Source organism: Sturnus vulgaris, chromosome Z, assembly GCF_052056855.1.
Source record: "Sturnus vulgaris isolate bStuVul1 chromosome Z, bStuVul1.hap1, whole genome shotgun sequence".
NCBI lineage: Eukaryota > Metazoa > Chordata > Aves > Passeriformes > Sturnidae > Sturnus > Sturnus vulgaris.
In genome coordinates this window covers 54,064,342-54,089,391 of record NC_142283.1, presented here as the reverse complement: position 1 = coordinate 54,089,391, position 25,050 = coordinate 54,064,342, and the positions used below count along the sequence as shown (strand labels likewise).

The 25,050-nt window shown below is 34.2% G+C and overlaps 1 protein-coding gene across 2 annotated transcripts in view; it reads right to left on the bottom strand.

Moving 5' to 3' along the window:
• Window positions 1–1,620: 1,620 nt before the first annotated feature.
• RFX3 (regulatory factor X3) overlaps window positions 1,621–25,050 on the bottom strand; it is a 106,419-nt gene continuing 82,989 nt past the window's right edge. For both annotated transcript variants that reach the window (XM_088157217.1, XM_014880239.2), the window contains 11 exons: window positions 24,657–24,776; window positions 22,123–22,244; window positions 20,803–20,915; window positions 20,058–20,173; window positions 19,329–19,483; window positions 14,612–14,709; window positions 14,195–14,344; window positions 12,513–12,721; window positions 11,420–11,573; window positions 9,288–9,330; window positions 1,621–8,448 (listed from right to left, as the gene is read on the bottom strand). In XM_088157217.1, the coding sequence (XP_088013343.1) occupies window positions 8,210–8,448; window positions 9,288–9,330; window positions 11,420–11,573; window positions 12,513–12,721; window positions 14,195–14,344; window positions 14,612–14,709; window positions 19,329–19,483; window positions 20,058–20,173; window positions 20,803–20,915; window positions 22,123–22,244; window positions 24,657–24,776 (1,519 nt within the window). In that variant the 3' untranslated portion in view covers window positions 1,621–8,209. The remainder of the gene's footprint in view (window positions 8,449–9,287; window positions 9,331–11,419; window positions 11,574–12,512; window positions 12,722–14,194; window positions 14,345–14,611; window positions 14,710–19,328; window positions 19,484–20,057; window positions 20,174–20,802; window positions 20,916–22,122; window positions 22,245–24,656; window positions 24,777–25,050) is intronic.

Genomic DNA, 25,050 nt, shown 5'->3' with positions numbered 1-25,050 from the left:
GGTCCTGCCCTTGGGTCACAACAACCCCAGGCAGTGCCACAGGCTGGGGCAGAGTGGCTGCAAAGCTGCCCTCAGGAAAAGGACCTGGGGGTGCTGGTGACAGCAGCTGAACATGAGCCAGCAGTGCCCAGGTGGCCAAGAAGGCCAATGGCATCCTGGCCTGTTCCAGCAATAGTGTGGCCAGCAGGAGCAGGGCAGGGATTGTCCCCCTGTACTTGGTGCTGGTGACACCACACCTCAAATCCCGTGTTTGGTTCTGGACCCCTCTCTTTAAAACAGACACTGAGTTCCTGGAGTGTGCCCAGAGAAGGGCAACACAGCTCATGAAAACTTTACAGCCTGTCATATGAGGAATATTTGTGAGAGCTAGGTTTGTTTAGTCTTGTGGAAGCTCAGGGTGCACCTCATTGCTCTCTACTACTGCCTGAAAGGAGGCTGCAGTGAGGGGAGGACTGCTGTCTTCTGCTGTGCTTGCAGTGAGAGGACAAGTGGAAATGACCTTAAGGTAAGACAGGAGGTATTCAGATATTAGAATTTTTTCACTGTTAGGGTTGTCAGATTGCATCAGTTTTCCCACAGAGGTGGTGGAGTGATTATCCCAGGAGGTCCCAAGAGGCATTTGGGTCTGGTAATGTGGTCTGGTGGTTTATGGGTGACAAGGGTAGTGCTGAGTGGACAGTTGGACTGGGTGTTCTTGAAAGACTTTTCCAACACTGACAATTCCATGACTCTTTAATTGCAACGGTCAGTGATGTAGTTGTAGTCTTGTAAGGCAAGATGCAATGCAGGGGCCAATATTGCACTACACTAAGCAATTGGTATTTATTTGAAATTAAAGAACAGGTAATGAGCGGATCATAATTTATGGCTGTACATCCTGAGAAAAGTAAGCTTTAGGGTACAACTCTTCTACCTTTACCACGGTTTTGTGAAATACCTGTTTCAGTCTTGGTATCCAATAGTTATTTTGATGCTCTGGCATTTATTACTTGGTGGGTCCCCCCCGTTAAAATAAAATTCAGCATTTCTTTATATGAAATATAATATGAAACATACATGGTGCCTGCAACACATACTAGAGACCCATAGAATATATGATCCAGTAAGATTAGGCCCTCAACTATGTTTTGTAAAACTTTCAAAGCATCTAACACATTAGCATATTGCAGAATATGTATAGCAAAAATTACAGAAGTAGGTTCTTCTGGTACCAAACTGACACCAATAATTCCTGGAGGCCAAAGTCTGCATGCCTCTCATTGCTAGCTCTGAGATTACATAAATCTGTAATGGGAAATTACTGGTAATTTATTCATTAAAATGAGCAAGACCATCACAGTCTCTATTTACTGGGAATATGACAGCAACTCAGTTGAACTGACACTTCCTAGGTGACCCTGCCTTGGCAGGGTGGGCTGGATCAGATGATCTTCAGAGGTTCCTTCCAAACCCAGCAGTTCTGTGATTGCATTGTTCAAAATACTTTTTATGTAGTTTTGTTGTTGTTAAATAAAAAAGTGGTCTTATTTCAGAGGTGTGAGTGCAATAACTTTTCTCTCAGAATCAAGAGTACAACAGTTCAAAATATCTAGCTATATAAAAACTGAAGCCATTCAGATATGTTTGTAACAAGAAAACAAATTTATTGATTTTAAAAGACAAGACACAATTTTGTTTTGAAAAACACAAGAAAGCTAGCCTGAGTTCAAGTCTGAAATATTCAGAAAAATCCTACTGTCTTTAGTATGTTCCAGTCATTTTTTTTATACAACACACTAAAAGTTAATATATATTTTTATAATTATAAAAGGTCCCCAGTTATTGTACAGTACACAATACAAATTGCCAACAAACTATTATTTAGCTCCTGCCAGTTCTGAGAGGACATTATATACTAAAAGATTTAGCATTTGTCACAAAAATCACATCAGGAAATACGTATTTACAAAATCAAATACATTATACAAAAAAAACCATCACGTTATTCTGTAAAGATGTCTTCTTTAAATAATTAAAAAGTATATTCAACTGTAGCCCAAAAACTGGAAAAGAACATTACATTATCTCACACATACAATCTACAAAAAGTTGCTTACCTCATTTACATAATATATTCAGTCAACTGGAAAATAAGAGTTTGAATATGTCCTAGTGTTATGATGTTTCTGTGCTGTGGGACTGGATAATGTAATCTGCCACTTACTAAGTGAAATTTAAATGATGGCACTTAAAAAAAATACAGTATAAAATAAATGCAACAAGGGAAGTTTCCTAGAAGGTAAGAAAGCCCTGAGTGATGATAAAATTACTGATTGGTAGCTCTAGAATTAACCTAATTAAAGTTTACCACCTCAGGCACAATTTTCCAAGTTTTTGAAAGGCACTCGAAGTTTCTTTAACAGCCTCATTGGTTATTAACTGTAAATCCAAATTTTCAGTGGGTATGAGTGGAAATGGGCAACTTGCTTTGGTACAAAGTGTTATTTTCCCAATATATTTTAAATTGCTTAACTGGGTTACTTTAAGATGGGTATTTAATGTTTAAATACAAGGCAGTCACTTTAATGTATGGAAGGAAACTTTACTTGGGGAACCCATTAAATATTCTTTGTGTAAAAAGCTTTTGCTGGTATCAGTGAGTCAAAAAGAATTGAACTGAGTTCCTGTTAAAAACCAATTCATTCAAGGTTGTTCCTCTGAAGTCTAAATTCCTCCTAAAAAGACATTTCAGAGTAAAATTAATCTAGAACTGAAAATTCCTGTAAGATGTTTGCACCATGACCAAGAAAGTGCTTAAGAACATACAAAGAACATCTTCCTGAATTAGTGTTAAGTGAGGCTCATTTGATGCCTACAGGCTTTTTCTGGGCCTTGTTTTCTACAGTGAATTTCAGCCTTAATGAGCAATCTCCAAATATTTAACTACTCAGGGCTTCCAATCCCAAAATGCCAATATTTTTTTCAACAGGAAAAAGAGAAAAAAATCAGAATAAAACAAGAATTAAAATGATAATTTTCAAACTAAGGCATATTTTACTTCAAACAAACACTAGGCAGTCACTTTGTAAGTGGCTTTTACTATTTTTCTTAGTTAAACTGGTAAATTAAACTCAGGTCTACTGGCACATAAAATCACTAGCAGCAATGATCAAGGCATGCAAACTCAGAAGCATTTACAGTAAATTATGAATAAAAAAAGTTGTTAAATTAAAACCCTTTGAGTATTGCATTTATGTTAATTAATTATGCATTAATTTGCATTAACTGACTAAAAATGTTTACAACTTGCTAGCACTATACTACTGACGTAATTCCCTTAAATAACTTTAAATGATACCCTTTTTCTTTGCCCTCAGCTAGACTTAAATAAGTACAGCTGCTTTAGTGTTTGCTGACTGATATTGCAAGAAACCAGTAGAAAATGTACTGTATTCTCACTTAGTAAGGTGGCATCAGTATCTCTAAGTTAAAAGAATCTTTGCTTGCTACTACACTTGTTCCCCTGTTCCTGTAAGCAGTAATTGTAAGAACAAAGGGGCTTTTAAAAATATTCGCTCGTGCAATTTCTAGGTTGCTTTTAAAATTCTGACATTCAATAAGGGCCATCCAAACTGTACCCTTGTATGTGAAATTTAATAAAATACCTTCATCTTCTAGCTAGTCATTATTGCAGTGACTGAGTTTTAAAAGGAATATTAACATAATTGTGCAGTTTTTGTTCCTGTTTCTCACAAACACTGCCAAAAATTTCAATGAAACACATCAAATATTCTGCAAAATTTATTATTACTAAACGTTCTTTTAATCCTAAAGATTTGTCTTTTACAGTACCAGAGTATTCCAATACTAATCTATCTCAGGAAATTTTCAAAATAGCTGAATATATTTTCTAAACCTTTATCTTCTAAAGGCATCTTAAAGTAGACAACTTCCTATCATGTTTGATTTTCTTTGTATATCTATGCAGTTATGAAAACCAGGGAGCTGAAGTACTGTTTTATATTACACAGTACATATCAATGGCAATGAATATTTTGCCTACATCTACTGAGCTCCCTATAAATACAAAAACATCCCCATATTGTATGCAAGTATTAACTTTAGACATAGTTAAAAAAAATTTACAACACTATAAGCTATTTCAAAGTATATGCTCAGTGGACTAGTTAAATTATCTAAAAATCTTTGTTCCCATCATGTTACTTACAATGCTCAAAGGGTTAATGCAAGGCATTATATCAAATTAATTTCCTAACACTAGAACTAAGCACTGTGTGTTTATGCTTCTATTCCAGTTTTTATTGTCAGTGTTAAATCACCAAACAAATTAGCAGAGATACTAGAATACCATGTATCAATTTGCTTTAAACTGTATACAAAGAGCATGTCCTGTTAGTGTAAGGGCCCAATTTTCAGAAATTCATCTTGCTCTCTCAAATTTGTATTTTAAACTCTGAAATTATTGTTTTATACTTATATTACTAATAAATCTAGGGTTTTTAATCAGTAAATTTATGGCTATCAGTGGTTAGTTTTCTTTTGTAAAAGCATTATGAATTAAATTGGATTGCAGTGCATCTCTAACATGGATTTTTTTCTAAACAGTGCAGATGTCAATTGGTGAGAATGATAAAGACATCAGATCATTTTTCCTAGGGAAAGCAAGATAAAACAAAAAGTGTTTCAGATATTTAAAAATACCTCGCTTTAAATGAAATTTGTATATAGACCTATGCATTCCTGAATGACAGAACATTGTTATTTTTTTTTAACTAAAGGCAGTAATGCTGTAAATCATCATTTTATAGGCAAATAATTTAACATCTATTTTCCAAATTTTTATGGAACTTTTTAAAAATGAAGGTGCTTAGAGCATGCTACAGTACAAGCAAAAAAAAAGCTGAAAAAAAGAAAAAATATGTTTTAAAACCGATTTACCACAAGAAAGATGAAAATGCAACAAAATACTTAAACAAATACAAAACTTTTGAAAATTGGGCCCTGTGCTTTGAAAAGGTAGCTCAACAAGACCTCTTCCCCCACACTGTTCACTGTGCTATTTTGTGCTAATGGGGGAAATGCCTCTAAAATAACTATTCTGGATTCCATTTCGAGATTAGATAAAACACATAAATCATGTCAACTCTCATAATGCCTACCCTGTGGACACACGCTGACCTGTCCCCAGCACTGACAGCAGAGTTCAGAGCTGTGGCGAGGCAGCCGCCCGCTCACAGCACAGAATACACACTGAGGTACTCGTCTCTCCTTCCGCGCCTACTAAAACCCAGCTATCAAACTGCAAGAGTGTGCAAAACGTTTCATCTAAGTGTTTGATTGAAATGTCAGTAAAAACAAAACAAAAGACCCCCAAATCTCTAAGTTTACAACACAGTAAGATAGTTGCTCTAAAAAAATCTGGCAAAATCTTTAGAATTTCAGAATAAGAATAGACTCCAGTCAGTTTTCTGAATCTGTGAAAGGTCCAATTTGTCTTGATAATTCATTGCTTTTAGAAGTTATGAAATACATTCAAGTTTTTTAATTCAGATTTTTGTTCCGTTTTGTTTTTCACTTTATGACAGTTAACAACTGAGTGGAGAACTAAATAAGGAAAGATACTCAAGTCCCATCGTATTTACCAATCTAGATTTACCTTTTACAATTGTACTTTTCTCATCAACAACAAATTCAACATTAAACCAAAGAATAAGAATAAGAAAACACAAACGAACACAAAAATTAAAATAACTACTACAGTATTAAAAAAAAGCTGAAAATGAAAAAAAAGTTGAATTATTTCACTTTATTTTACTTGTAAACATCTTATAATGCACAATGAAGGGGAGTAAATATTTATCACAGCTTAGTTTTAGCATTTTTGGTGAAGGGTACAGATGTGCTGATTTTGAAGGAAAAATCAGGACACACTGAGCAATATATGTGACAACAAAATCTATAATGAGATTCAGTGCATTTATGAGTTAAGAAATAATGAATATAAACCTCACTTTTACTTTTACTGAGGCAAAAGCCATCTACTGACATTAGTAGGAATTATGCCTACACAGAATGAGCTGGATAGGTTCACAATTCTGCAAAGGAATTAAAATTTATTTTTGTGCACCAGTAATGTTAGGACATTTTAGTTTATGTGCAGCTGTATTTGGAGCATATGTAAACTCTAGCAACAAACCTGTTTGCTATAAATACACTTCCATTTTACATGCTCTTCTCCCATTTGGTATATATGACTTTAAAGTCATTTTCAGACACACTAGATAAACCAGAATAAAAGAATCCTAATTGTTTTACACAGTCTTTCCTGTAAAGTTGATATTTTTGTGTTCTCATTCACTTTTGGGCTTTTTTTTCCTTATTGAATTCTATATTTTTGTGTAGCAAATTCATGTGTCTGCATAATGAAACGTTTGCGAAGAAAAACTTGAGTTTTTTAATGTCAATTAATATGGTCTCTATAAACTGCTATTATTTAACCATTAAAATGTAATATCTGGCTGATACACCACAAAATATAGAAATTGAAAACATGCACTGCATTATGTACCTGCTCATTTATTTCTTTTTAGTTTTTAAAATTAAAAGTAGGCAAGTGTTTTAGAAAATATATAATCATGCTTGGGACTATGGTCAATCTATTTTGACATTTGAAGTTGGTATTAAAGCTAGTTTTGCTTTCCAAATTCCCAAGCATATTTTATTTCTATTAAAGTGAAATCCAGCTAGAAACGAGAAAAAATAGGTCTATTGTAATTCTAAGAGGGATATTAAAATCATTTAATAATAAAAAAATCCTTTTATTATTTTGAAGGCTGTGTAACCTGTCCTTACTTCTTAGGGAATTTGAAAATGACAGGCACACCTTGTTGAATTAATTTAAGAGTTAAGAATAACAAAAAGTACTAAGTCTTAGCTTCAGTTCTGTTTAAGGCACCATGTAATAGCCGAGGTACAATGATCCCTGATGTACATTCTTAAATGGCAATGGTCCATCTAGCCACCTATTCAAATTCTACACAATTGGGAATAAGTACAAGTGAGGTGTGCCAGTTACACTGCCTTGTCTAATTTTTGTAAAAATTTAAATCCACTTTAACAACAAGGAAATGCTTTTGAAAGGAAAATGATGCAGGTTGCTACATTCCTTGCATTCTATAAATCATCTTTTCTAAGAGCAGCAGATTGAACCACTAGTAGGAAAGGACCTGGAATAGAAGAAAGTCATCCAAATGGAATGTTTTCCTGTATGTCCAGTTCAGCATAAGTAGCACATACACTTAAAATTAACAATAATCAAGTCACTTCTTTTTTAGCTTCAGTTTCTAACAACTACAGCGCCACTGAACAATCAAAAGCATCTGCTCAGTGACCTCACATATAGAATCAGTAGTCTTCAAAACAGAGGAACTGGTATGCAAATAATATCTGAAACTGTTGATTTTAAATGAAGCTTGCATTGTTTACATCATGTTCAGATAATTAGGTACATTTATGCCATACAGATTACCACATTCTGATACAATTCTGTCATCAGCTTCTGATGACACAGAACAGCTTCTTCTTTTAAACAGCTTCTTCCTCACAGGAAGAAACTAGGAGATCTTCTCAACCCTCCAGCATTATTACAAAAAAATCCCCCTGAATACTCACAATTTTATCAAAATAGTGTCTTCTCGTAGTACGATGAAAAGCACCTTTTATAACAAATTTGATACATCTGCTGTCAAATAAGTATGCCTCCAGTGTAAATCAAAGAAAATAGTTCTTTTGATATTTCACAGAAGTGCATCTAATTAAAAACCTATCTATATGAAATCAGCATAATAACTAATAATTAACATTAAAATATTTTTAAAACTATGAAAAAATTAAATTATTGTAAGAGGACAAAACATTAACATTAAACTTTGCAAAAATCTTCCTTGCATTTGATACAAAGAAAGCTCTTCATATTGAGTGGCCAATGTAAAATGATTTTGTTTACAAAAATTCTTTTGTTTCTAAACAGACCTGGCAAAACACATATACCCATTCCATTTAACAACTCCAACAAAATAATGATCAGAACAGTTACATTTGACAACAGTCAACCTTCAGACTTACTCTCTTTTTTTTTTTCTTTTTCATAGTAAACCTAAACAGCTAAAATGCAATGGGGCGTGTGTCGGAGGCCAGGGGAAGTTTCACATTAGACTGCAGTATATGTATTTCCAGTAGCACTGCATTGTCTGATAGTCTGAGTAGTTGCAACAATGTGCTCATTATGAATTGGGTTCAGGAGGTTCTGCTGTACTCCACTCTCAAGCACTGGCTGCATGCAGCCCACCTGGAATGCCTGGTTCAGCTCAGTTTTCTCCCTCTTAGCTTGTGGCTCTCCACTTTCATCCAGCTCTTCATCTATTTCACTTTCAACTTCGCTGCCCTCATCTGCACAAACAAACCAGCGTGTAACTACCACAAAGCAAGAAATTTCTAATACAAGGCTCTTTACTTTGTAAGTAATAGTTGAAATGCAGAGGAGCAATCTGATAAAGCACAAACTGAAAATCAAAATCTTAATGGATAAAAGTCAACTGTTATCTCAAATAGATAAACAGATTCAGGTTTGATCACTTGAGCTACACACTTTGGATGTGGAAAAAACAACTGCAATCTCAAAAGGTCTAACAAACAAGGTTAACCTCATATTTGGAAATGCCTCATTTCCAAAACACGATGAACAAGAGTTGTTACTTTTAGGTATAGATAGGGAAACTGAAGTGAGGAGAGTTGTGGTCACTTGACCCCAAATTTTGACAAACATTTTTATACTCACTAGTTGAGTGTTCTTAGGTCAAATCACCCCAAATCACAAAAGCAGTCAATATAAGCAATGCATGTCAAAATAAGGCATGAAGAGAATATAAGGAACTAATTTCTCCCTGACTATTTGCATACAATTCTGCTTCTTGACTTAGCAAAATATTCACTACAGTTAAACATCCATAAGCATACTCTTGTCTTTCTTCCCACACTGTTACCCTCCTCCATCCTCTTAGATATTGTAAAACAAACCTACAATATTCCAGCATTATTACATGTGGCATGTTACATACATATCTATGGTATTATATAAATATATCCACACAGCATATACATGCATTTTAAAGGATGATACAGCTCTATAAATTGTGTTTGTCTGTGTTTCTAAAACATAAGGCTTTATTTTGCACAGAGACACATTAGCTCTACACAGAATTATACCCTGGAGATACTAAAATGCTTACCTTTATCCATATTTCCAGGAGACACAGCATTTAAATCACCAAACTGCAAAATAAACAATAAAAAAATGGACACAGTTTTAAGCAAATGTGGACTTACAGTATCTATGATGTAGGAACTCTGTGCTCCACTGGTTTGATGGTTGCATTCATTCAAATGTATAATCTTAGCTGCAGCCACATCCACAGCAGAGCAATTTCCCATTCTGTTTCAGTCTTGTGCTTATTAAGACAATTATCACTAAGTAAACCCTCAAAAATTAGAATGGAGAAGTACAACCTTTTTTAAAGATTGCTTCCTCAGGGCCTTTGTTGTTTGAAGTGAGCTATTTCTGTGTTTTATAAAGCCATACATTATAATGGATATTCATTCTGAACTGCCAATATTATAACAAAAAACTCTTTAAAATTTCTCAGGCACCATTTTAATTGTGCTAGAAAAAAATGAAGTATGTCACAGTGTTGTTAATCTACCTGTAAGGCAGATGAAAGGCACTGCTGAGAAAGGGTTTATAACCTGATAACTGATTTACATTAAAATCCAGACCGTTTAAAAGAAATTGAATGTAAGTTAGAAACCCTCTTCCCTTTTCTTCCTCCATTTCTCTTGTGTGAAATTTGGAAGAGTAAAATGCCACCAATGGATATCAGAAGAAAAGCATATTGTTTAGACACATACATTTCTAATCATAAATGATGATACCAGTCTTTCCCCGAAGAATTTTGCCAATACCTGTGTCCAAGGGTGGAAGAAGAGGAAGAGAGAAGTATGAGAATGTTTTTCTCAGTTGCAACCAGTTACACTGTTTTACAGTGCTTGTTCGACTGTAATCTTCCTCATTTTATTTCAGCCATCGAATACAGAGACATAAGAAGGCATGCATTTCATGCATTATTTCTATTCTGCCCCTCACCTCCAAAAACTTTGCAATACTTACTTCCTCATAGTAGTTCCATCTTCAGTCTCGTAAATTTTTTAGAAGGCCCTATGCTACATTTATGTCTAACATATAAAATCTGCTGAGACAACAAGAATGTAGCAACTGCATACTTGTGTAGTACTTTCTTCAAATGTAAGGTAAGAAATGTAAGAGCATGTATACTGATTCTGGGTCTTTCTACTAAGTAAAACATTTATTTTTTTCTGAAACATGTCATGACAAATGATATAAAATAATCTGACAAAGCAAGCTGAGACATTTTCCAACTTCTCTTATAAGTATATAATCTCTTTATAATATTTAATAGGCCTATCAATATATCTTGTGGGAAGAATGACAACTCAACTAGAAAAATTACCTGCAATTTATAGGTAACATAAAACATGACAGTGACTCCCAAGTGTAAAAATGTAACAAACCCGTCCTATTAACGATTTGGCATATTTTCAAATATATCCATTTTTCAGCACCTTTGAAGCATTATTCTTTGGGAACTGTTCACGCTTTCCATACTGTCTCACTCAAAATAAAAGGACAGATGAATAACTGAAAAGAACAGGGATAAGAGAAACTTTGCCTAGCAGATGCCACAGCTGAGTATAAAATAATAGTTATGAACTGAGACTCTAGATCTGTTTTTTAAACCAATAGTCTTAAAAAAAACTGTATGAAAATCAAATGTGTTGCAAACTTCTATGTATGCCTGCACTGGTATGTGACCAGGTCTGCACAAGCCAAAATTCTGCATGTAAACCAGCCTTCTTATGTCAAAGAGGGTATACGTTTTGTGTGGGAGTTATGTGTGCATATGCATCTAAACAGATCCACAGAAGTAACATTTTCCTATTACTAGGGTCTTCTTTATTTTCACATAAAATATTCAAGTCTCAAAAAGCAGAAAATGGTTGTATTATTTGATTAACATTTTTCAAACTGTGCATATGAATCTGTGTGCAGATTTATAAAATCAGCAAGTTCATTTAGAAATAATTGATTTTAAGACTTCAGTGTGATTTTAGTAGTCTTACAATGAACCAGTGAAACAAGTTTGAAAACATTGTACATATTTGTAACCCAGTCTATTGTGATACTGCAGAGCATCCTACCATTCTACATACACACTTAAAAATGTGCAGAAACTTACTCCAATTCATCACTAAATCTATCAGTCTAGTCTCTTACATATTATCTTACCTCTCCCATAACTGCAATAGGTGTTTCTCCTGTTGCCTGAGCAACACGATGCTCTACTAAGTAAAACATGTATTCATCGTAAAGCAAGCGGATCAGATGAAAAGAGCCAAAGCTAGCAGCACTGCGCAAGGTTAAATCCCGAATCACCATTGAGCTATTCGAAATAAAAAATATGTTTATGTATTATATGTCACAGCCATTTTAACATTTATCCATGTAGACAGACATTTCACCTCAAAACCAATATTCTCAAAAGCAACATTACCCTCAAATGTCTGATTTAAAGGGATGACCAGGAAAGGGCAATCATTTGCTTCTGTCCTTTCTCTGAAGGTACTGTTGGACACCACTTAAGAAATAACTAGACTAGTTTGGTTTTGGTATTGACCTATGCCTAACTACCAGTAATTGAGCAATTATAAAACTAACGTGAAAGCAATTTTGTTGGAAACATAAATAACTAAAATGGTAAGAAAACGATTTGACTTTAAAGAAACTGTTGCTTAAATAGTGTCTGTTGTGTCAATCTTTCTAGGGCAATGCTTTTAATTGCCAGAATTTAAAAAGCTTTTAAACTTAGAATTAAAAAACAATGGACTTGTGTGTTCATATTATATCTTTGTATCTTCAGCAAGCAGTTGCTAGAGCCAGGTTCAAAGAACAAGGTTTACTCTGATAACTGTTTCAATAAGCAGCTAACATGGAATGCTTGTCTTAATGTTCTTTTCATATATTAAAAACAGCTTTTGCCTTTCTTATCTAATAAACATTGATGCCACAATGTTTTAATAAGTAGTACTAAAAACAGTGACTTAATAACTGCTAGTTTTTTAACCAAAACAATTTATAATATATTTCTAACTCTTGACAAAATTACCTGCATTCACTTTCAGATGGCCTTTAAAACAATAAAAAAGGGTCATTTCCTGATAGCCCTGATTTCAAGGTTACTAACAGAAGTCCTCTGAAAAAAAAACCATTTTTCATGATGTACCAAGCCACTGTTTGATATTAGAATTGTCAACTTCAGTACAATGCACAATTCAGCAATTAATAGAATAGTTCGAATGCTTTAAAATCTATTGAATACTACCTGTAGAAAGACCATTTTAACAGAAATTGCCGTGCTGCTTTAGGAAAGCTGGGTCTTCCTTCATATGGTTTCAATGCTTGCATCATTACATTATCAAGCCAGGCAGCCCACTGCTCCAGAGTGCTCTGCTGTTGAAGAGTCATTTTGAAATCTGTTTCGAGTCTCTGAACCATGTTGTCATCACACTGGCACACCCAGGAAGCCTGCTCCTGTTATAGCATATGGTAACTCTTGAATTGACAGTACATAAGCCAAAGCACACAATGTAATTGTAGCTCAAAGGTTAAGCTCTTCAATGGATGAAAGAGACTGGACCCACTTATTAGACAGACTAAAAAGTGTTTTTTATTTTATGTCTATTGTAATTTTATTGAAAGCAAATAGGTGGGAAAAGCATAGCATAAAAGAACAGATATCAAATAAAGAAATTAGAATGAACAATGTAAACAACTGAAGTTTCCTGTTTCCCATACTCATTTGTGAAAAAAGGCTTCTACTTTTGTAATTTTTCTACTGAAATACTACATCTTGTAATATTTTTCTTGGATTTCAGGCAGGGCAAGCAGGAAGAAGAGTCAAATGCTGGGGACTAATGTAATAAAAGAAGTAGTGAGAAATCTAGTGCAATATTCCCTTTGTTCTGAAAAAGTTAAGCTTGAAGACAAATCCTGTTTCATCCTCTTATAAAAGAAACTTTGTATGCAAACAAGGATTGTTTGCTGACTCTATAGAGCAATAGATTACACATTACTTAAAGACAACAAAAGCTGCACGAGTGGAGAAACACAATACGCATGCAGTAATCAGCAATTTAGTCAGTGCTACCAAGTTTAAATAAAGCTAGCTGTTCAATTCAGAAAATGAGAAAAAAAGATGACAGCTCACTAACTGCAAGCCATTTCCATTTAAACTTCAGTTGTCATGTGCCAAGTTAACATCTCATTCAGAGAGTGTGTATCCATGTCAACATATTACTGTAATTAGTATCTGGTCAAGAACCCTTGACTAGATTTCTGTTAACTGTGCTAATAAGTACATTAAAATACTCGTTCACAATGAAGAGAAACACAGAACTACCAGGAATCTGAAACCTTTCACTTTGCTGGCCAAAAGGACAGAAGTATTTTTCCTCAGACAAGCAAAAACATGTAGAGAAATTAAGCTCAGTAAATCATGAATTTATGCTCTATAAGTTCTAACCATACTAATCTAATCCATTATTCGGGAGATCTTCTAAGTTTAGGCAGAGGCACATAGAAAAAACATATTAATGAATGAGGTTTTAAATAATGGAGACAATCTGTACTGACAGTGCCATGCATTTAATAACTTTAACAGACATTCAGAAGATACGCTACTGAGATTTAATCCTAAAATATCATTTTTGCTATTAGTAAGACACGATTTATGGTACCCATTCTAAGAAAGTACTTGCTCTGCATTTGCATACAAGTTGGAAGAATATGTGCATTTCAAGAGAGTAAATGGAAACAGGTAATGGCTCTGAGCTCTTGTCTTCCTAAAGCATTAAGCTGTCACATTTGGACCAAGTAACCATGTATATGAATAAGCAAAATATTAGCACTTGACTTTTCTTGCTAGAATGATGCCTGACAATAATGTTTAAAACCACAGAGGAAATAACACATAAAAATCCCCTGCTATTCAAAACTAAATTTTACCTGAACATTGGCAAAATCAACACGGTTGAGATCATTGAGCATCTGGTTGATTTGAGAAGTATTTTGAAGCACAGCACGAGCTGCTTGAGCCAGGTGATTAAGAGATGTGTATCTTCGCAGAGTCTGGGCAAAGGCACTTACAGCGGCAACCTAGGAAGAAATTTATTATTTTTAAATATTGTACTCAGTAGATTAATTCTACAGATTGAGTCTTGACTATTTTAATAGTGTATGTTAATGAGTCCTCATATTTGAATTATACCATGTAGCAGATCAAATAATATTATTTCCTCTCCCATTATTTGACACTTGAATCTAAACAAGAAATTTAGCATTAAAATTAAAATGCTTTTCCTTTTAGATGCTATTGCCCACTTGGTTTGCCGCTGCAAGAATAGTGCTTCAAGTTTTATCTACCTTGGTTTGTATCATCCTCTGTGGAATATTGTTCATGGCATTTGAAAGCCAACCTTCAAGGCTTTTTGCAAAATTGCGAATGGCTTGGGTCAAGGCACCTGCACATTGGAGAATAAAAACAGAATGAAAAGAAAGCAGTGCACCTGTCTTGAAATGTTTTGCATCCTCAGAACTCTTGTACTCAACTTTCAGGTCTGCTGCATTTACTTACTAGACAAATCTAGTCTAGGTTCAAAATGCCTCACTGAGATAAAGATTACACAATAATGGTTTTAGTTTTAGTTTAATGAGCAGTTTTGACTTCTCCACCAGACAATCTTCCAAAGAAGTTTGTGACTTAGCAGTACTGTTTGGGGCACTCCTATACAAGAACAACACTAATTGCAGCAGTCGTGATGGAAGATTCCATTACAAACTTTCAGCTTTTCATTTTATCTAAGCACCTCTTTCAAAAAACAAAAGTCTGGGGGAAAATCGACTTACAGGAATACTGTAGTTTCCTCAAGTAAGTCCAAAATAATCTTAAACTATGTCATAGTACTGCTTAATTCAGTTTTAAAGAATAAATTCCGTTCACATGGACTGCTTAAGGATATCATCAATAAGCAAGATATAGGAGTGTTTCACTGACAGAAAGTGAAATTATTCAAATGACTGCGAAATCTGTGTGAATTTTGTTTCTTTTCTATGGCATCCACAGAAATGATGAATGGCTGACAGATTCAGAGAGACACTGAAGAAGCCCCTACAGTACTCTGCCTTACTAAAACCAGAAATTTTAATTTTTCGAAAGAGTAGGACAGGAAGTATTGTCTGAAAGAACAGTACCTGGAAAAAATAAAATCGTATCTTCTGAATGATAGAAACCCATGCCTAACCTTTGCACACTGACATAACAGCGCAACACTCAAACTGCTGCAAAAAGTAGGAGACAAAAAGAAAAACTACAGGTTTCTGAAGACTACTAGAGAATGAGTGCAACTAAAAAAGTGAAGAGAAAAAAACCTAGGGAAATAATACCTTTTTTAATAACACCTTTTTTAAATAAAGCTTTCTACCAGAAATGTAAACTTACTAGAAGAGAAATTATATTCTGTGTGATATCTTTTTCTCATGTCTTTAAACTTGCAATCGTAAGCATGAGAACCCATATAGGTAATTCTTATAACTCACCACGCCTTTGGATGCTTAGCTGACCACAATTTGATCTAAAGTATCTGTGTTAGCTGAGCCCTCTTACGATATCAGGTTTTTTCTCCTTTAAGGCTTACACATGAAGGACGAGCTTTTTTCCTCAATTCTGTCAATCTCCTAGCTCACTTGTGCTGCTTTGTAAATTATTTCAGTGCACTTAATAATTTACTATGTATTTACTCACATTTTCTTACCTACTAGACAAGATGGAAGTAATAATGCAAATACTGCATGATTGGTACTTTGACATTTAAGAAAAATATTACTACTTTTTCAATTCTGGTGTTCCCATTATTCTTTTTTACCCAAGTATATATATACATATGTTACAAAATTATTTGCATCCCTGCAGTGCTAATCTCCTTTAAAAATAAACATGGAAAAACAGCTCAGGCCTTAAGAAAGGCCTTTAACTAGAAAGAAAAAGGAACAAATAAAAGGAATTCTAAGCTCTGAAGGAACAAAAAAGCTAAAGTAGCTAATCAGGCATCAATATTGTATAGAACCATCATGAATTTCTAATGAGCTTTGGACATATATGAAATACAGAATTTTTCTCATACTCTTAAGTACACATCTAGCCATTACCAAAACTGTAAGTACCTATAACTTGAACTTTTAAGTTCATCTGAATCCTTTCAAAGAATCTTTGCATGATAAGCATGGTACAAAGTAAATGGCCTAAATCATAAGGTGTTACTAGTCACACACTAAATGATGTGGCAATGGCAGTTACTGAAAGTTTGATTTGCATAAAAACCTAACAAGCTTGACTTCTGAACCAAAACCCCTCTGACTTGTATGAAACTGAACTTTACAGGCGGTCCAGTGCTTTGATTTTTTTGTCTGTCTGGAATTGTGTAATATGGTGTGGAAATGTATTTTGCATAAATTCTCCACCCATCATGGAAACTAACTCACAACCAAATTTGTTACTGTCAATTCTGCCACGTGTGAAGATGCAAGGTGTCCATTCTAAAACATAACAGCTCTTGTCTATTGCTAAGGACACTAGATAATTATGGTCGTTATTCCTGACTCCAAAGGACAACATTTCACTTTTCTTAGAAAAAGGAATTTTGTTGTTTTATACACAGTAATTCTTCACTCATTCTGTGGGTACGAAATATTTCAGCTGACAAATTTAATACAGAGATTAAAAATAAAACCAGTTTTTTCCTCAACAGTCTTTTTTTCTACTCCAGTAATATGTACCAACAATAGGACTTGTCTAAAAAAACCGCTAAAGACCGAAACAGAAAAAAACCTTGAAAAAATAATGCTTTCTTCAAGCCCCCTTCAAATTAATATTTTTCCCTATTTTGAGCAGCGGCTGCTGCTATATTCCCATTTATTCAAAAAGATCATAAACATGCCTTTAATCAAGCATTTACAGTCCCAGCTCCTCTACAGAGTCCAAACTTTCCTACAAGCTGCTATTTTCCCACAGATGATGAATTTGTCTGCTTCACCCAGCCGCATTTTTGTTATATTCAACCTTAAGCCATTATCTCAGTCTCTTGTAATGACTGGAGATGCTTTTATTCAAAAGCAGGAGTTTAAAAAAATCATAAGATTTTAACCATTTAACAGTGAAAAAGAAACTTGGATGGCCTATCATTAAAGGAAAGCTACTAAAAAAAGCCATTTAGTTAGCTGGTACTGAAGGATAAAGTAAGAAAATACATTAGCTATATTTCAAAGGTAGCTCAGTGAGTGCAATTCTGAGCAGAAAACCACAGGACTGCTCACAAAAAGGAGGTAGAAGTCTCTTAGGATGAATCTGTCCTGGGATCAGATGATATGTTTGAATCCAACAGTCTGATAACCATCCCCAAAACAGGAATGTCAAACACAGTAGGCATCAATTATTCAAATATGACTGGTAATTCTAGAAAGAAAGAAATCACATGAAAAGAACATGATGCATCTAGTTATTGATATTAATTGATTTTGCCCCATTCTCTTGAAATTCTGTATTGGCATCATACAAAACAAGCCAGGAAGACAGCATGATGTCATTTAAACACCCCTCTAGAGACTGCCAGGCTTTGCAGGAAAAGCAACTGAAAAGGAGATGAACAGGTTTGATGAACAGCTCTGTCTGCACTACCTTTTTATTCAGAAATTAACTTGCTTTTGCAAGTGAGAATTTTCATTCAACCAATTAAATGTTCCAATTAAATTTGTGGGGGTTTTTATTATTACCTAATTGTTTGTGATACACTATATTACTCTAAAATCCTACCAATAGTATTGTCATTAGAGAAGCAAAACTTTAAATAGAAACCAATGCAAAATAATTTACACAAGTAATAGTTGTCAATAATCGCATATGTTTGAGAAAACATTTTATTCTGCTATATAGATGCACAAATTATATCAATTGCTGCAAAGAACTATTCATTCTTTTAAAAAAAGGCAAAATGTACATTGTAAATGGAAAACCTTCACATCTTATACATTTCCAGTTTCAATTTTTTTCATATTATACATAATTTGCTAAAGCCTGATTGTATTCCACTGGCAAGCAAGAAGTCAATAAAACGTTTTTGCAAGGCACAACCACCAAATATTCTTACTGAGTGCTTATTACTGCTGGAGTCACTATAGCAGAGGAGGTGTTCACAGCATGACAACATAGCTTTGTTACCTGCAAAACTACTTACAGCCCTAATTTTAAAAAATTAATCCAACTTTTTAAAGTAAATACTGTTTTTTCACTGGAAGAAGATAATACATAGGAATTATGAGGATTTTAGTGGGTTGCTAACACAATTTCTTCATAATATTTAGGACAATATATGTGAGACAACAAATACTGGAGTTCAACTTTCTTCACATAAATTTGTTTTCTACCAAAGACAGCCATAAAAATACACTGCTAGCGCAATGACAGATTCTGGTAAAATAAAATTTGAAAAGACAGCTCTACTCCTGGTAATGGTGGTATGACTGGACAATTACTATTTCATTCAGGATGTATGACAGGAAAATAGTAGATTGGAATTTTTCATTGCCTCTACAGTTATTAGAATTTATTTCAGCAGTCAGGGACAAAGGGCCACCTCTCCAAACATGGAATCACAAAGATCACAGCTCTCTTCCAGACTAATCAAGGATTAATATGTGATGCTTGAACTGAAAACTACTGAATTTAGTGGAAAGACTGACTGACAATAGTGTGCATGGCCACAGGACTTCTTTCTCCCAGGCATCCTGGAGGCAGGGTAAAAGGAAAACATTTTTACCTAAATATGTAACAGATACAGAGAAAGAAGTACATTTAATATGAAATTGTGTATTAAAAACTAGATCTACCAACTTTCAGAATGCCTCGAATTCTGAAAGCACAATTCCTGAATTCCCAGCACAATTCCTTACATAATAAAACTATGGATAAACTATACACAGTAAACTTTCAAATCTTCTTCTTAAGCTGGCCTGTGAGGCACAATTACACCTCTACCATATACATGCTTGCAGAAAAATCCTTACAAAACTTTTCAGGTGTTGAACTTACTAGGAATAGGTCTAAGGACGTCAGGAATGAGAATCTCCACCAAAGCCTGGTACATCACATGGTCACAGTTACACATCCATTTCAGAATAGACTCATTCTTGCACAGAGTAATCAGCTTTGCTTTAGGAAGTCGACTTTCTATTTCACTCAGATTGCTGGTGTTAAAAAAATGTATCAAATTAATAAATGATAAAGCATTTATAGCACCTAGGGACATGGTTTAGCAGCTAACATGGCAGTTCTAGGTTAACAGTTGAATTTGAGTTTTCTGACCTAAAATTTCCATAATTCCATGATTTACAGCCGGTAAAAACCTGGGTGTTAAAATGTACTTTTTTATACTTTTTTATAGATGTCTCAGCTGCAGCCAATATAACTTATTTATGCATTGTCCCATGGATTTAAGAAATATCTCCATAATTCTCCTAGAGCACAGAAATAATTCAGATGTGTAATGATCCTTTTGGCTTAAAATAAGTGGATCGAATATTGGGAAGAGACACCTTCACTGTAGTTCTCCATGCAAAATACCCCCATGGATGACACAACTGCTTCAAGACTGCCCTTTGGCACATACCCAGGCTATACAAAACCGCTAGATAACATACATATAATTTGGAAAATAATCATAGGAGAAAAAAAATTACTAAGTTAAAACTAATACGGTTTTTAAAGTTTCACACTTACATTATCAAGAGACACATTAAACTAAGAGAAACATTCACGGACCTTGGTTCATTAACAGGAGTGCCATCAGGTGGAGCAGAAGGAGAATAGCGCCAGAAAGTTTGCCACAATTTTTCTATCAGGCTGAATTGAAGATTAACAACAACATCCAGTATTGCCTGAAAAAAATAAAACATAAGATCATATTGTCTTTTATCCAGAATCCCTCCACTCCCAACTCCAACTAGATCTACAGCTCTGTTCCTTCATCACACAGTGGAACCAAAGTAAACTGTACATTTCTCAAGTTATAACTATTTACTGCTACTGCAAATGCGACGTTATTCCTTTTCACAATGCCTTATAAGTTGGAAGCACTTTCGAACATTATTTTTAAAAGACATATTGTTCAGTATCAAATGTACCTTAGATGTCTCAATGTTTCTCTGATATGAAAAAATGTTGCTGCTATGTTAATGCAAAAGAAAATAAAATTATAATCTAACCTGATTTACATTTCCTATTAATGAAATCAAATATCTGTTTGCACAATCTAAAGTCTACCATTCTGAAAAATATACACGTAACAACATTTCATGCTCTGTATCTATTACATATTACTCTTTCCCTCGTTAAAGGGGATCCTCCAGAAAATCCTTTTTGCTATCCTTTTCAATGAGATAAGTAAAATATTGTGGGGAAAGTCACATGACATTATCATGGCTGCAATATATTTGGCACTATTCTGCTCTACTGGCCTTCAGTAAAAGTCATGAACTTTCAAAAATAAGTGGTTTATAGGAAATACCTCACAGTGCTCTCGATAAAGACTCTGTAGTGATTTGATGTCCTCAAAGGTAGTACCATCTGGCAGAGAAGATATTTCAACTTCTCCAAACTCTGGCAGTACTCGAGATGCATCTGTTGTCATGACAACATAATGAAAGAGATGCCAGTTACAGTATGGTTAAAAAAATTTAAGGATAATACAAAAAAAATTGCCAAAAGGTCGTAATATTAAAAAAGGAAAGTATTTAATACCTGTTGTATGTCAAAGCACTAAATACATTAATAATTTTTAGTAAAAAAATACAAAATTATACTTGAGTAGATTAAAATGGTATCATGTACATAGTATACCTATACAGAGAAGCTAACACATGCTTTTTCAGAATATTACAGAGTGCAAGAAAATATCTAGAGTGCAGGAGAGATTAATCCTTGAATAATTTTTTTGTTGTTCAGCTGAAGAGTTTCTATGAAGCCAGGTGTGATGGGGCTTAATAAACTCAATATACATTTTTACTTGACATTTACTAGACTTCCAAGTAGAGCCAATGTGTGCTTTTACTATTTGTCACAAATGTTTCTGAAAGACAAGCGGGTAAGAAAAATAATACTGGACTGAAAGGTACCTGGAAAAGAAGATTCAAAACGTTTTAATGCTACTCTTATGCTCCAAGTGGTTTCAGTAAAAGTAAAATCAGGCCAAAGGATTTGGTGGTTGAAAATCCCAACCAAATAAGTCTACACTAATAGCACATGCTATCAGCACAGCCAAGGACTCTTTTTACATAAACAATTAACTAAATTATGATTTGTTTCTAAGACTGGAATACATGCTTACCTGGACCAACAAATCCATAATTTGGATATTTTTAAACATGACCTTTAAGGTTTCAGTTGAAACGATTTGTCTCTTTCCACTTAAAACACTAAAACACTCTTTCAAAACAGCCAGTGGTGGCTAACCCGCATAGTAGTGCAATGTCATCCTTCTACCCCAATTTTCATGAAATAAAATGCACTGTAATGCACACGAAGGAAACCACTTTCATAGCAGGAATTTCAATATGCACACTTATTATAATTATGTAAAGCAACTTCATTTATGCAATATGAAGAATATCTCACCCTATTTTTCCTTTTACACTTACATGATGCATATTTAATATTACATAAAGCTGAATTTAAGTGTAATTTAAGTGCCTTTCTGTTCTGTTGAGAGTAACGATTTTTGAGATGATAACTTCAGAAGCAACTATTATACTTGTCTGGTTTGATACTCACTGTGATAACCAAGTTCATCTTACTTATTTATACAGCAGTATAAAACTTGCTTTCATACCTAGAAACTGTTGATGATGTTGACTTTGGGCAATTACAGTTTGTTCAACAGATGTGCCTGTCTGTTGACCACTTCCTGTGAAGCCATCTGCAACTCCATCCACTTTCTGCATAGGCTTATACCTGCAAAAATATCAAGTACAAAATTATCCTTTCTGTTTACTTCTTCATAAATGGAACACAGAGGTTTTTTTTTCCATCTCAAAATAAAATTTTCAGGACAAGTGACAAAAGAATTTAGAGATTCTTACTTACTTTCTAAATAACAGAAGAAAAAAACACTAAGGGAAGCTAGAGTGCTAACAATGCATTTTAGAATTCACAAAGGTGGTACTCCAGCAGTACTCCAGTTTCTGGTAGAATTTAGCTTAGTAACAACATGTTGTAACACCAGCAAATTTATACCAAAAAGAATCAAATCCTTCCCTTTCCACACAGCTTGACATAATTTTCTAATACAGATGTAATGTTTCATTACTTTTAAGAAGAAACAACATTACTGTCTGAGGATAATGAAGACTTCAACATGAGCACTTTGGGATACTGAAGTTATGCAAGTTCAAAAGGTGCATGGTTCCCAAATTAAGAAAAGGAATGAAGGAAAATGATGTGTGGCATACATTCAGTCTAGAGCTTTGTTTAGAAGAGAAGTGTTTATTCAGTTAGATGTGTCTAATGGAGATGGTAGGATTGGTGTAATTATCCAGAAAAAAATCTATTGACTGCAATTTACCACTAATTTAAAAGAAAAAAAGACACTAGAAATATTAATAAGCTGACAAAATAGCAATATTACCATAATAATGAAAATTACAATATTCAGTCTTTTAGTTCTCTCTTAATAAGTCCTGCTAGAATTTTTCTGTGCACTTGGATAATGATGATATACATATCACTGTTATATATACACATATATGATATACAGTCATATATGAAACACTCAAGTTAAAGACTAAGCCTCCTACGGCACAGTATTTTTCATATAACAGCTACCTATTCTGCATAACGGTACCTTGCATTTTCCACCCCTCATCAACACCTTTACACATTCTCACAGGAGACTTTAGGATTGGTGTGAATTGAGACTGAATTGGGCACATGTTGGTACAGGTACATGTGTGCAAGTGAAAAACGTGGGGCACAGGAGAAGTGTACAGTAACTGCACACAGTGCCATGTGTGGTTTTATTCAGATATAATCACGGAACACACTGACATAAAGTTAAGAAAACTATGCCAAACATATTAGGTAAGGAAAAATAAGGGAACTGTGCATGGCATACGGTGGTGTTAAATAAAATAATCAAGCAAATAATTCAAAAAGAAATATCTAGTCCTTACAGCTATATAATGAAATTCCAAAATCACTTTTTCATTGTGAATCACCAACCAGACAAGAAGACAAGAAATGTGACAATGTTTAGCTGACTGCCATCATTTTTCCAGAAATAATTCTAGTTAGACCATTGTGGCATATGTTTTAGTGCACATATGTAATTTTGAATACAAGTGAATGAAACATCTAAGTGAATGAAATTGAGTACGTAAAATAAGCTTGTTGTGAGATTTTGTAAATGTCTATCATCATTCCTTAATATATAATCCTGCCATGGTTTTTGTAGCAAGCATTTTCTACATGATATTATATTATCTCAATGCCCCTGTATTATGCTCAGCAAAAGCTAGTTAAGACCATATATCTTACCATGAGCTTCCATTTAGTGTTGTAACTAATCTGTACTGTCTGGAAACGACAGTAAAATAATTTCAGATCTAAGTGAACTTTGTGTTTGAAGTTAAATTTTGAAGTTGTGTTCTCCATATCTCAATTGCGTACAAGAACACAAAATATCTCCCTAAAGTATTTTACTTTAGTGACACCAGTCAAATCAAAATTAATTTCAAAGAAATTTACTAATTTCCATTATTCCCCCTAAAAGTTTCTGTTTAACGCAGTTTTTAATATGCATATTCACACAGTCTTTCACCACTAGTACAGCCCTGTGGATTGCTTTCAACTACTTCTGAGCTTTCACAGGCTCCTCAGGAAGAAAAGATACTAAGGCAACATACTTACATGTACTTGAAGACAAACCATTGTGGTCACATTAATTCTTCACAGGGAGATGAAATAATTACCAAGCAACTTAATAGTAAGTTCTCTGATAAGTAAGTTCTCTAATAAGAAGTGTAAACATAAAATGACACAGTAATGAAAAAAGCAGGAATGTTTGAAATTAAAGCTCTTACTGCTTTTATTCAGCTTGTGGGAGAAGAACTCAATATATTTAAGAAGAATCTGTTCATATTATAGGTAATTTTGTTATTATTTATTTTCTGCAAATTTATGGCAATTTCTAGGTGAATGCTCTTTCACATTGACCAGTGTCTGACATCATTGACATCAACTGGGTAGCCGGCACACTTTTATTTTCACGGCAGAAAAACTGAATAGGAATTCCAACTTGTCTATGTCAGGGAAAGTAAGACATGATGAACTAGAAATAGCAGTGATTAGTTGTGTTTTACACTTTACCTCTGTTTCTGCTGCATGGGCTGTTGTCTCATGGCCATATATTGCATGTCCTCTTGTAGCCGATTAAGAGGAGAGTCTGGCTTAACACGAATCCCATAGTAATGATATTTAGAATTCCCCCTTTATGAAAGAGCAAGAATTAAAAGAGCAGCAATACTAGTTTTACATATTTACATTACATTTACTTTACAATTTGCATTGACTGGAAAATAACACACAAATCAGGTCTGGCACTCCTGTCACACCTGTTTTACATGAGTGTCATTGTGTCATTTTACTGCCTTTGGGAAATTAATTCACTCTCTTAAAGAAATACTATCAGCATATTAACTTGCACTCCACTTGAATAAGAAAAATAAAATGCAAATAAATACAATTTATCTAGTTACGGGCA